General features: G+C 40.0%; 1 protein-coding gene across 3 annotated transcripts in view; it reads right to left on the bottom strand.

The window, feature by feature from the left end:
• Positions 1-13,884, bottom strand: part of RSPH10B (radial spoke head 10 homolog B) — a 59,998-nt gene that overhangs the window by 29,505 nt on the left and 16,609 nt on the right. For all 3 annotated transcript variants that reach the window (XM_077907762.1, XM_077907763.1, XM_077907764.1), the window contains 4 exons: positions 12,833-12,953; positions 5,676-5,852; positions 4,602-4,761; positions 3,902-4,023 (listed from right to left, as the gene is read on the bottom strand). In XM_077907762.1, the coding sequence (XP_077763888.1) occupies positions 3,902-4,023; positions 4,602-4,761; positions 5,676-5,852; positions 12,833-12,953 (580 nt within the window). The remainder of the gene's footprint in view (positions 1-3,901; positions 4,024-4,601; positions 4,762-5,675; positions 5,853-12,832; positions 12,954-13,884) is intronic.

Raw genomic sequence — 13,884 nt, 5'->3', positions numbered from 1 at the left:
TCAAGAAAATAGGAGTATATGAAATCTAGCAATTTATAAAACAAATAATAAGTCAACACCAAGTGGGGTTTATCCTGGGATCGCAAGGCTGGTTCAACCAGCTTGGTTGGTTGGTTGGTTTGTTGGTGGGTTGGTTGTTTAGTAGACTCCACACCCAACATGGATCCTCACGTGGGGCTGGAATGCACAACCATAAGATCGAGACCTGAGCTGAGATCAAGAGTCGGACACCCAACTGACTGAGACACCCAGCCTTGGTTGATTTAAAACATGCAACTAACATCATACTTCCTGCTGAAAGTCTGAAATAGAAGATACTCATACTCATTACTAACCTCCCTCTCTGTCCCCAATCACCTTCTATAATTTTCCCCAACTCTCAATACCCTTATGCTACCTTGACTTCCCCATACATGTAACCCTGCAGCATATGCAGTGCCCTGTTCTCCAAAACCACTTACGCTCTGCCTCTCCCTCCCAAATGAAATATTCAGGAAATGTGAGGACTGGTGTTTGGGGCCCCCAAGGAGATGGAAGAGTCCCACCTGGGCAGTTGCATCAGGCATCTGATTCTTCTTAGCATTAATCCCTGCTTTTAAAATTTTAATTCAATTGGATAAACATATATAGACTGCCCTATCTAAAGCACTGTTCTAGAGTAAGCACAGAATTTTCTTCATGAAGCTTAAAACCTGGGAAAGACACCATAAGGAAGTGCCACTGGTAGAACAGAGCCATGGAGAATGGACAGGTGGATCCCAAGGAAGTTCCCTGGAGGATGCTGTACTTGAACTGAGCCTCATAGCACAGAAAAAAATGAGACCTTCACAGACATCAGCCCCCACCCCCCAGTGGAAGCTGGGGTGGGGGAAGCAGAGAGGTTGAGGTGCTTTTGGAATTCCAGGAAAGCTGCCTGACCTGGATAAAGGGTATCCCTGCTCTCTGCCCCAGCTGCCTCACTGGCAAAGGGGGACAACCACAGTTCCAGCCCCATAAGCTGTTGGGGGGATTTACCAAAATAAAGGTGTTTGGAAACATGCCCAGCGCATATTCCTGTGTACATGCTGGCCATTATTACCATGTGAGTGCAGGGTAAGGAGGAGGGAGATTGACAGGGGCAGGTTGGCAAGAGGCTGATATCAGATCCGAGGTGGTTCTGAATATACACTCAGGAACAGGACATGGGTAGCCAAGGCAACTACCTGATGGAAGAGGCCAGAGCTAGAAGGGCAAGAGAGCTTGTCCAGAATCCCTGCTCGAAAAAAGATACTGCATCTTGACAAAATGATCCAATAACAATAACGAATACATATAACAAACACAGCAGATAAGCCCACATGGAGGGACATTCTTCATAGTAAGCGAGCGAGAATCTTCCAAGCTCTGGAGGCCACGGAGTACCATGGAAGGCAGAGGCTCCGTCACAGACGGAGGAACTTAAAGAGATGTGACTGCTGCATGCGGCGTGGGGCCTGGGGTGGGATCCTGCGACAGAGAAGGAGCACTGCGAGAAAAAGTGAAATTCAATTAAAATCCATGGCTTAGTTTTGGTGGCAAGCGAGGCCCATGTCTCAGCTTCAGTCTCCAATCTGCAGCGATGGGAGATGCTCATGTGCCAAGGAGCTAGTGGCAGGGATGCAGAAACCTCGCTTGTGCAGCTCTTCTGTAGGGCTCAAGTCCTCTCAAAAGGTTCAGAAAAAAAAAAAAAAAAGAAGTTTCCCTAACTAGATTGTAATATGTCTATATTATGAAATACCATGTAACCATTAGACATTTTTAGAGGCATTTCTAAAATGTCAAGTTACAGATTTTTTTCATTTCCTAGGTCCTATTTTCTATAATTGAATTTTCTATAAAGAGCATGTGCTTTTATAATCATAAAATAGTCAATATTATTTTTAAACTTGTAGTTGTTTACCTGTTTTGTCATGGGAAGAACTCTAAAGTGGAAAGTGAATGATACATATGTAAACCAAAAAAGAAAGAAAGGGGGGAGAGAGAAAAAAAAAAAAAACTATAAGGATACCACTCCTTTTGGAGTGAATCAATGCATGTTCATTTATTCACCTAAAAATTATATTGTAGGAGAATATTTAATGGCACTGAAGAGCTATGATTAAATACACACACAAAAAAGAGATTATATGAGCAGAATGCTCCAATTCTAATTATGTTTGCTCAGAACAAAACTGGAAAGATGGTCACCAGATTTTGTCTGGGTGGAGATTCTCTTCCATTTTTTTCCTATCTGCATTTTTCTAAATTTTCTACAAGTATCGTGTACTATTTTCATAACTCTTATCTGCATTTTTCTAAATTTTCTACAAGTATCGTGTACTATTTCCATAACTCTTATCTGCATTTTTCTAAATTTTCTACAAGTATCGTGTACTATTTCCATAACTCTTATCTGCATTTTTCTAAATTTTCTACAAGTATCGTGTACTATTTCCATAACTCTTTTTTTTTTTTTTTTTTTTATTTATGATAGTCACAGAGAGAGAGAGAGAGAGAGAGGCAGAGACACAGGCAGAGGGAGAAGCAGGCTCCATGCACCGGGAGCCCGATGTGGGATTCGATCCCAGGTCTCCAGGATCACGCCCTGGGCCAAAGGCAGGCGCCAAACCGCTGCGCCACCCAGGGATCCCATATTTCCATAACTCTTATCTGCATTTTTTTCTAAATTTTCTACATGTATTGTGTACTATTTTCATAACAAAGAGAATATCAGAGAAGTTTTGTTTTAGCTTTTTAAAAAGATTTTATTTATTTACTTGAGAGAGTGAGTGAGTGAGAGAGAGAGAACATGAGGAGGGGGAGCAGCAGGAGAAGCAGACTGCCGCTGAATGGGGAACCCCACATGGGGCTCAATCCCAGGACCCTAGGATCATGACCTGAGCTGAAGGCAGCCGCTTAACTGACTGAGCCATCCAGGTGCCCCAAGGTTCTTATTTTTAACAAGAATCTGGCAGCAGATGAAGTGAATGATGTCTGTAGCCTGAATTACAACATTGGCCGGGACAAGAAGAGGGGAGTATGGGGGATGGAGAGTCATCGTTTTTGAGACCCACAGAACTGGGGCCAGAGGAGACAAGAAAGAGGAAGAGCAAAGGGGCACACACCTTGCAATTTCGAGGTACCACTGGTTCTCTTGTAGCAAGCAATATCTTCAACAATGGCTTCACAGAAGAATCATACCAAACCCCAGTCAAAGCAGGGATCGTGATACTAACATGTAATTTGGTGGATGGGATTTTCCAGATGTTAATCAAATGAAGTCTGCGTACACATAATTTTCCCTGTCTCTTAGTATTTCTAGATTTCTTTTTCTTTAAAGATTTTATTCATCCATTCATGAAAGACAGAGAGAGAGAGAAAGACAGAGAGAGAGAGAGAGAGAGGCAGAGACACAGGCAGAGGGAGAAGCAGGCTCCACGCAGGGAGCCAAACGTGGGACTTGATCCTGGGTCTACAGGATCATGCCCCGGGCCGAAGGCAGGTGCTAAACCACTGAGCCACCCGGGCTGCCCGGATTTCTAGATTTCTAATGATTTTTAGGAGTTTAAAGTTCTTTCAAATCCCAGCAGCCCATAATAATTCACAGCAGAATTAATGTCCTGTAGTTGGGGTGCCACACCCCTGGCCTTCAGACCAAAGCTGGAGGTGAGGATAACTTGGGCCTAGTTAATTCACTGAGTCCTTCTATCTAGGCTTCTGTTTACTCACAAAGCCTCTTCACTAGGGCTGCCTTGCAAATTAAATGGGATGGTACACAAAGCATCTATTGGCTTATGAAAGACACACAGGACAGCTACCCTAAGGCTATATTTTCCCAAGACTGTGGAGACTGTTGATATTTAAGCTTAAAATATAAATGTATAACAATATGAAAGGTTTTTACCTGCTTCTTTTCCTCTGCTTGATCTTTCTCAGGGTACATACTCAGCAGCAAACTGAGATTCAGTTCAATGCTTGATCCTAACACAGAGATACTTTCACTGCTATCGAGCTTTCTGATAATTTCTAGCAAATAAAGGCAAATAGAGGGGATAATGGTGAAAAGCAATGTTAAAAGTTGTCAATGTTACCACTGCACCTAGCAAATTAAAATGCTTTTGGAAAAAGAAAATGAAATGCTTTTGGAAGTTAAAAAAATTGTTTTCAATGTTAGGTCAAAATTATTTTCCACCAAAGTGGGATATAAAAGTATTTCAAAAAAAAAAAAAAAAAAAAGAAAAAAAAAGTATTTCAAAAACCTACTAAGAAAGCAGTTTCTCCCCCAGAAACATCTTTAAAAAAAAAAAAAAGATTTATTTATTTATTTTATTTGAGATGGAGCACACAAACAAGCAGGGCAGACGGGCAGAGGGAAAGGGAGAAGCAGACTCCTTGCAGAGCGGGGAGCCTGATCCCAGCCTCAATCCCAGGACACTGAGATCATGACCTGAGTCAAAGGCAGACACTCAACGGACTGAGCCACCCAGGCGCACCCCCACAAACAGAAACTTGTGTTTTCTGAAATATTCAGTGTGTCTTGATGAGTAGATTCTATTGATAATTTAAATTAATTTGCATGCATCTGACAGGTGCACACCCCCTACCAGCACTGATGGAGGATCCAGTGTATTGGCTCTTGATGGAAGACTCTGAAGACAGATCCAGGTGACTTAAGAACTCAACTTCAAGATTTGGAAACTCCACTATGTGGTCGTTGGAAAATGCACCGTTATACACACGCCCGTTCTTGAAAGTTAATTGGCCCTGCAGATAGAAAGATTTACAGTTCAGGAAAACCACTGCTAATCTACTTCTGTACCATTTTCAAGGATTTGGAGTTTTGTTTTGGAGTTTTTTGTTTTTAAGGCATGCACTTAGCTCACATAGAATCAGGCTCCTAGATTCTCGAGTCACTGTGTGAATCCTCTCTCTTCCTCCTCCTCCTCCTCTGTCTGTCCCACAACCTCTCCTCAGCTACCTCTAGGTCACAGAAGGTGCCTTATTAAACTATACTAATGACTAGCAGAGTGCCCATCACCAAATAGCAGCTCTCTAGCTATTTGTCCAACACAGGCCAACAGTCAGTCTGATCGAGAGGTAAGTAAATGACCCAAGTCAGCTCAGCCACACTGAAGATATTTGTGGAAAGCTTCTCAGAAGAGAGTTTCTTCTCTCCTTCTACTTAGTGTGGTATGTGGATGTGAAGCCTGGAACCACAGCATCCATCTTGTGGTCATGAGGGAGGGGCAGCCTAAGGGTAAAGCTGACAACATGGTAGCAGACATCATGGGTAAATGGAAGAAAACTCCTGACATCACTGCATTGCTGAATCAAACCAACCCTGAAACCAATTTATTGAAAAAAAGAAAGAAAAACACCAATTTATTCTTTATTGTTTGTGGATGAGTAAGCTAGATTTTCCGTTACTTGTGAACAAAACCACCCTAACACACATATCTATGTACATAACATAAACTAAGTAAATATCTTCTAAATATATAGGATACTGATGTTATGTTGAAAGTTGTTTTAAATTTCATGTAATCATTTTAATAAAACAGTAAGTTATCCTATGCAAAAATGGATTATGCACTTTACCAAAGAATGACATGCTTTTTATGGTATTCCAGTTGCTTCACAAAATCTTTAAAATGTGCTCTTCACACGTCTGCACTTACCATGCCATGTTTTTTATTGGACACCCATTCTCCTTCATAGATGGCTCCACTGGCATAGTAAAACTTTCCATGGCCATGACGATATCCATTCACAAACTCTCCTATGTATTCATTTCTTAAAGGGTATTGGGAGTTGGGGATTCTCTTTAGAAACCATGAGTGTGTTCCAAAGCCATTCTGAAAACAAAACAAATTTCCATGGGAAATACTCAAATATTTCCTCTTTTTACCTGAATCCATTTAAAATTCACTCAATAGGGGCACCTGGGTGGCTCAGTCTGTTAAGCTTCCAACTCTTAATTTGGGCTCAGGTCATGATCTCAGGGTCATGAGATGGAACCCCACGTCAGGCTCTGAGCTCAGCACAGAATCTGCTTATACCTCTTCCTCCCTCTACTTGCACTTTCTTGCTTTCTAATAAATAAATAAAATCTTTTAAAATTAAAATAAAATTCAGTCAATAGATCAAATACAATGACTCACTTCAAAGGACAAAGAACATGGATTTTAGAGTCACACAGATTTGGGTTCAGCCTCTGTGTCATCTACTTACTAACCAGCCTTTTGACGTAAGGCAAATTATTTAAGCCCTCTGGGTTTCATCCATAAAATGAAAATAACACTTATCCTGCAGGTTGGATATAAAGACTGAATATAGTATATATAAAATGCCTGACTTGATACTGATAAATCGTTACCTTAAATTTTATTTATTTTTACATACAGCCTCATTAAAAAAAAAAATGTTCCCTCTTCAATCCCACTTAGCAGAGATAACCACTACTTGAGAGTTTGAGAATTCATCTGTATTTTCCCCAGGCACATGCAATTGTATGTAGTGAGTCAATGTATTACACATACGTACATAGAACACATAGAAAGACACAATTTTTTCACAATGGGATGACTCTGTATATATCTTCCTAGAACTTCTGGGTATATGCTGAAAAGAATTGAAAGCGAGGAATCAAACAAATACTTGTGCACTCATGTTCATAACAGCATTATTACAATAACCAAAAGGTGGAAGCAACCCAAGTGTTCATCAATGGATGAACACATAAACAAATGGATGATATAAACATACAACAGAATATTATTCAGCCTTAAAAATAAGATGGATAAGATGGATGAACCGTGAAGACACGATGTTAAGTGAAATAAACCAGTTGCAAAAGAATAAATACTATATAATTCTATTTATATGAGATATCTAAGGGAGTCAGATTCATAGGGGCAGGAAAATAAATGGTGGGCGCCAGGGGTGGAGGAGGGGGCTGGGAGAAGGGGTGTGAGTGAGTGATGGGGACAGAGTCCCAGCCTGAGGAGATGAAAAGAGTTCTGAAGATGATGGTGGGGGTGGATGCCCCTAAACTGGACACTTAAAAATGGTTAAGATGATAAATTTTCAGTTATGTGTATTTTACCACAATTAAAATTAAAAAGATAAAAAGAAAGCTGGAGTGGCTATATTCACACCAGAGAAAGACTTCAGAGGAAGAGAAATGATCAGGACTAAAGAGGGACATGACCAGATGATAAAAATGGTCAATTTACCCAGAAGACATAACAGTCCTAAACATGTACATGCCTAACAACAGAACTTAAAAATGTATGATGCAAAAATTGATGGATTTGAAAGAAATAGATGAATCTATACTTGGACTCTTCACCACTCTTCTCAGAAATGGGTAGAGGGGATCCCTGGGTGGCTCAGCGGTTTGGCGCCTGCCTTTGGCCCAAGGCGCGGTCCTGGAGTCCCGGGATCGAGTTCCGTGTCGGGCTCCCGGCGTGGAGCCTGCTTCTCCCTCCTCCTGTGTCTCTGCCTCTCTCTCTCTCTCTCTCTCTCTCTCTCATAAATAAATAAATAAATCTTTAAAAAAAAAAAAAAAGAAAAAAGAAATGGGTAGAAAAAGTAGACAGGGGAACCCTGGGTGGCGCAGCGGTTTAGCACCTGCCTTTGGTCCAGGGCACGATCCTGGAGACCCAGGATCGAATCCCACATTGGGCTCCTGGTGCATGGAGCCTGCTTCTCCCTCTGCCTATGTCTCTGCCTCTCTCTCTCTCTCTCTCTCTCTCTCTGTGACTATCATAAATAAAAAAAATTTAAAAAAAATTTAAAAAAAAAGAAAAAGTAGACAGAAAATGAGTAATGTGATATGGAAAGCTGAACAATACTACCAGTGTGATCTAATTGGCATCCATAGAACACTCCGTTCAACAAAAGCAGAAATACATATAACACTTAACAAGACAGACCATATCCTGAGGCCCAAATAAACCATGACATATTTAAAAGAAATGTCATCATATGCAATGAAATGCCAGAACACCTGCACCCCAATGTTTATAGCAGCAATATCCACAATAGCCAAACTGTAGAAGGAGCCTCAGTGTCCATCGAAAGATGAATGGATAAAGAAGATGTGGTCTATGTATACAGTGGAATATTACTCGCCATTAGAAATGACAAATACCAAAAAAAAAAAAAAAGAAAAGAAAAAAAAATAAATAAATAAAAAAGAAAAGAAAAGAAAAGAAAAGAAAAACAACAAATACCCACCATTTGCTTCGACATGGATGGAACTGGAGGGTATTATGCTGAGTGAAGTAAGTCAGTTGGAGAAGGACAAACATATGGTCTCATTCATTTGGGGAATATAAAAAATAGTGAAATGGAATAAAGGGGAAAGGAGAGAAAATGAGTGGGAAATATCAGTGAGGGAGACAGAACATGAGAGACTCCTAACTCTGGGAAACGAACAAAGGGTGGTGGAAAGGGAGGTGGGCGGGGGGTGGGGGTGACTGGGTGACGGGCACTGAGGGGGTACTTGATGGGATGAGCATTGGGTAATATGCTATATGTTGGCAAATTAAACTCTAATAAAAAAAAGAAATGTCATCATACAAAATATGTACTCTGACCACAGGAGAATTACACCAAAAAATCAACTACAAAAGGATATTTGGAAAAATCTCCAACTATTTGGAAATTAAATGACATATGTCAAAATAATACACCCAAGAGAAGTCATAGGGAAATTAGAAAATATTTTGAACTGAACAAAAATTAAAATATATCAGAATTAGTGGGATGCAGGGGCGCCTGGGTATCTCAGTGGTTGGCTCAGGTCATGATCTCAGGGTCCTAGGATCTGCCTATGTCTCTGCCTCTCTCTCTTGGTCTCTCAGGAACAAATAAATAATCCTAAAAAAAAAGAATTAATGGAATTTGGAGAAAGCAGTGCTAAGAGGAAAAATTTTAGTATTTAATGCTTATGTTTGAAAAGAAGAAATGTCTCAAGTCAATAAAGCTTCCATCCTATAACTCAAGTAAAAGAAGAGAATATTAAACCCACAGCATGCAGAAGGAAGGTAATAACAAAGAGTAGGTATCAAGTTAAAGACTGGAAAAACTCAAGAGAAAATAAATAAGACTGGCTCTTAGAGAATTTCATGATATGGATACACCTCTAGCAAGACTGAAGAAAACAGAGAAAACATAGATAACTGGTACTGAAAGAAATAGGAAACAACACTATAGATCCCATATAATATATATTACAAGAATCCTGAGAGACTATTATGAACAGCCTTGTACCAACAAATTTCTATGAAATCGGCAAATTCCTTCAATAATACAAACCTCTAAAACTTACTCAAGAATAAACAGACAGGGGTGCCTGGGTGGCTTAATTGGTTAAGCATCCAACTCTTGGTTTTAGCTCAGGTCGTGATCTCAGGGCCATGAGATTGAGCTGCATGTTGGGCTCTGTGCTGAGTGTGGAGCCTGCTTAGGAGGATTCTCTCTCTCTGTCAACAACTCCCTGTGTCCCACCCACACGCTACTCTCTCTCTCTCTCTTTAAAAAAGTATAACCTCAAAAAAATATATAAAAAATAAAAAAAAGTATAACCTCATTCACTGCAATCAAGTGAGATTTATTCCTATGTTGCCAGGGTGGTTCAATATTCACAAATCAATGTTATACACCACATCAATAGAAGAAAGGATGAGAACCACATTATCATTTCAGTAGGTGCAGAAAAAGCATTTGACAAAGTACAACATCCATTCATGATAAAACCCTCAACAAAGTAGGTTTAGAGGGAACATAGCTCAACATAATAAAGGCCATATGGGAAAAAAAAATCACAGCTAATATCATCCTTATTGGGGAAAAACAGAGCTTTTCCTATAGGACAAGACACACAAGTCCACTCTTACCATGAAAAAGTGAAACATTTGCCATTTGCAGATGACATGATACTCAATATAGAAAACCTGAAAGACTCCACCAAAAAATTGCTAGAACTGATACACAAATTCAGTGAAGTCATAGGACACAAAATCAACCTATAGAAATAAGCTGCATTTCTATACACCAATAATGAAGCAGCAGAAAGAGAAAGTCAGAAAACCCATTTACAACTGCAAAAATAATTAGATACCTAAGAATAAACTCAACCAAAGAAGTGAAAGACCTATATTCTGAAAACTATAGAACACTTCTGAAAGAAACGGAAGAGGCCACAAAGAAATGGAAAGGCATTCCATGCTCATGGATTGGAAGATCAAACACTGGTAAAATGTCTATATTATCCAAAGCCATCTACACAGTTAATGCAATCCCTATCGAGATATCAACAGTATTTTTCACAGAATTAGAAGAATCCTAAAATTTGCATGGAACCATGAAAGACCTCAAATAGCCAAAGCAATCTTGAAAAAGAAAAGCAGAGTTAGAGGCATCACAATTCTGGACTTCAGGTTATATTACAAAGCTGTAGTGATCAAAACAGTTTGGTACCATCACAAAAATAGAGACAGATGAATGGAACAGAACAGCAAATCCAGAAAAAAACCCACAGTCATACAGCCAATTAATCTTTTTTTAAAAAAGATTTTATTTTTTCATTCATGAGAGACACACACACACACACACACACACACACAGAGGCGGAGACACAGGCAGAGGGAGAAACAGGCTCCCTGTGGGGAGTCCAATGTAGGACTTGATCCTGGAATCCTAGGATCATACCCTGAGCCAAAGGCAGACACTTAACCACTGAGCCACCCAGGTGTCCCACAGCCAATTAATCTTCAACAAAGCAGGAAAGAACATCCAGTGGGGGGAAAAAAATCTCTTCAACGAATGTTGTCAGGAAAACTGGAGAGCTATGTGCAAAAGAATGAAAATGGACCACTTCTTAGATCACCACAAAAATAAATTCAAAATGGATTAAAGACCTAAATGTAAAATCTGAAATCCTAAAAATTCTACAAGAGAACACAGGTAGTAACCTCTTTGACAGCACCCATAGAAAGTCCTTACTAGATAGGTCTCCTGAGGCAAGGGAAACAAAATAAACTATTGGGATTTCATCAAAATAAAAAGCTTTTGCACAGTGAAGAAAACAATCAATAAACTAAAAAATAACCTCCAGAATGGGAGAAGAAATTTGCAAATTACTCATTTGATAAAGGGTTAGTATCCAAAGTACATGCAGAACTTATAAAACTCAACACCCAAAACAAGCCAAATAATCCAGATAAAAAATGGGCAGAACACATGAATAGATATTTTCCCAAAGAAGACATCCAGATGACCAACAGACATATGAAAAAAAATGCCCATCACTTATCATCAGGGAAATACAAATCAAAACCACAATGAGGGGATCCCTGGGTGGCTCAGCGGTTTAGCATCACCTTCGGCCCAGAGTGTGATCCTGGAGACCGGGGCTCGAGTCCCACGTCAGGCTCCCTGCATGGAGCCTGCTTCTCCCTCTGCCTGTGTCTCTGCCTCTCTCTCTCTGTTTCTCATGAATGGATAAATAAAATTTAAAAAAAAGAATGAAATCTTGCCATTTGTAACAACATGGATGGAGCTGGAGACTATAATGCTAAGTGAAATAAGTCAAATAGAGAAAGACAAATACCATGATTTCACTCATATGTGGAATTTAAGAAACAAGCAAAGGTGGGGGAAAGACAGAGTCAAAGCAAGAAATGGATTCTTTTTTAAAGATTTTATTTATTTATTCATGAGAGACACACAGAGGGAGGCAGATGCACAGGCAGAGGGAGAGGCAGGCTCCCTGCAGAGCAGAGAGCCTGACGTGGGACTTGATCCCAGAACCCTGGGATCAAGACCTGAGCCGAAGGCAGCCACTTAACTGACTGAGTAGTCAGGCGCCCCTAAAAAAATAAAGAAAGAAAATCAATCAATGTAATTCAACATTAACAACAGACTGGAAAAGAAAAACCACATGATTATCTAACTAGAGGCAGAAAAAAGCATGAGATGGGACCCCTGAGTGCCTCAGCAGTTGAGCGGCTGCTTTTGGCTCAGGATGTGATCCCGGAGTCCCAGGATAAGGTCCCACATCAGGCTCCCTGCATAGAGCCTGCTTCTCCTTCTGCCTGTGTCTCTGCTTCTCCCTATGTGTCATTAATAAATAAAATCTTTAAAAAAAAAGTAAAAGCATTAGACAAACTTCATATCCATTCATGATAAAAATTATAAGCAAATTAAGATTAGAGAGTTTCCTTGGCCTGATCAAGAACACCCATGAAAACCCCACAGCAAACATCACTCAAGGACCGAGTGCTGTCCGCTAGGGCTCAGGCAAAGTGCAAGGCTGGCTGCTCTCTCCACTCAGTACCAACCACACCAAGAGGTCTGAGCCAGTGCAAAGGAGGATAAGAAAAAGCATACAGGTGAGAAAAACAGACAAAGCTTTCTTAGCAAGGCTCCCAATTACCAGATTAATATGCAGTTATTATTAGAAAATCCTAACTATATAAACCATATGAAATTAACCACATCAATAAAGCCTTTCTGTTCTGTGCGGGAAATACATTGCTTCTAAGGTACAAAGAACTGTTTTGGTCCACATGTGAGCTGTGGGAATGATGGATTTGCCAATGCCATGACCTCACTGGTATGCATAAGACCTTCAGAGGAACCTAAATGATAAAATGTACTTTAAAAAAAAAAAAAAAGATGGTTTGGACCAGTAAATCATACTTCGGGTTTCTAAATTTCACAGAGCTTAAGTTTTAGGTCATCAGATGATATATGGAGTGACACATGCGCTGAAGATCAGTGCCCCCGTGGGGATGTGTTCCGGTCACACCAGCTGGCACAGTACCTGGATCCCCTTCTCCCACTGACCCGTGTACTCCTCATTGGCTGTCAGCCACCGCATCCTGCCTTCTCCATGGCGCATATTGTTTTCCCACTGACCTTCATATATGTTTCCAGATTTGTAACTGGGACAAGAAAAAAAAAAAACGGAAAACAGTCAGTTATTTTACATACTATACTTATCTTTAGGAAGACTTTTAAACTTCTCTACAGGTGCCTGGGTAGCTCAGTTGGTGAAGTGTCTGCCTTCGGCTCAGGTCAGGATCTCAGGGTTCTGGGCTCCCTGCTCAGCAGGGAGTCTGCTTTTGCCTCCCTCTCTGCCCCTCATCACTGATCATTCTCTTTCTCTCTATCCTTCTCTCTCTTCCTCAAATAAATAAATACAAATCTTAAAAAAAAAAAAAACTTCTCTAAACACCTTTGAAAAATCCAACCCTTGTGCCCATACAGTCTTAAATTCAATGGATAGGCATGTGGTCAGTAAAAATAATCATCTTAGGAGTAGGATAAACCACTTTATTAAATCCTCTGATCATTTAATAAGGTGATAAAGTAGATAAGAACAGGGATTTTAAGTCTTTTAAAGCTAACTCCCTATGGAATCATTATTACTTAACATTTCTCCCCCGAATATTCCAGTCCTTAAAATATTTGACTCTATCAGCTTGATCCAAAATCAAAGAAACATGTCAAGAGTCTTCTGAAAACATACAGAAATAGATATCTGTGATTAATGGAGAACAAAGAAAGATGGGTTCTACCTGTGATAAAGTGAAATTGTATTATTAAACCTCACTTAATATAATGTTTCTCTAAATTTTCCATTGAATGTTTTCATCACTATGGAGATTATATTGGGGTGAATTTAGATATTCTACCCTGCTTATATAGGAAATGTGTTCCCTGGAATTTCTATACCCTATCTTTTTTTTTTAAGATTTTATTTTATTTTAGAGAGAGCACGTGTATGAGCTGGGGTGGGGGAGGGAGAGGGAGACAGAATCTTAAGCAAGCTCCATGCCCAGTGCAGAGCCTGATGTGGGGCCTGATCCTATC

This window comes from Canis aureus, chromosome 8, assembly GCF_053574225.1.
Source record: "Canis aureus isolate CA01 chromosome 8, VMU_Caureus_v.1.0, whole genome shotgun sequence".
Lineage (NCBI taxonomy): Eukaryota > Metazoa > Chordata > Mammalia > Carnivora > Canidae > Canis > Canis aureus.
Note: the sequence above shows the minus strand (reverse complement) of the source record. Positions and strands in the feature narration are given on the sequence as shown.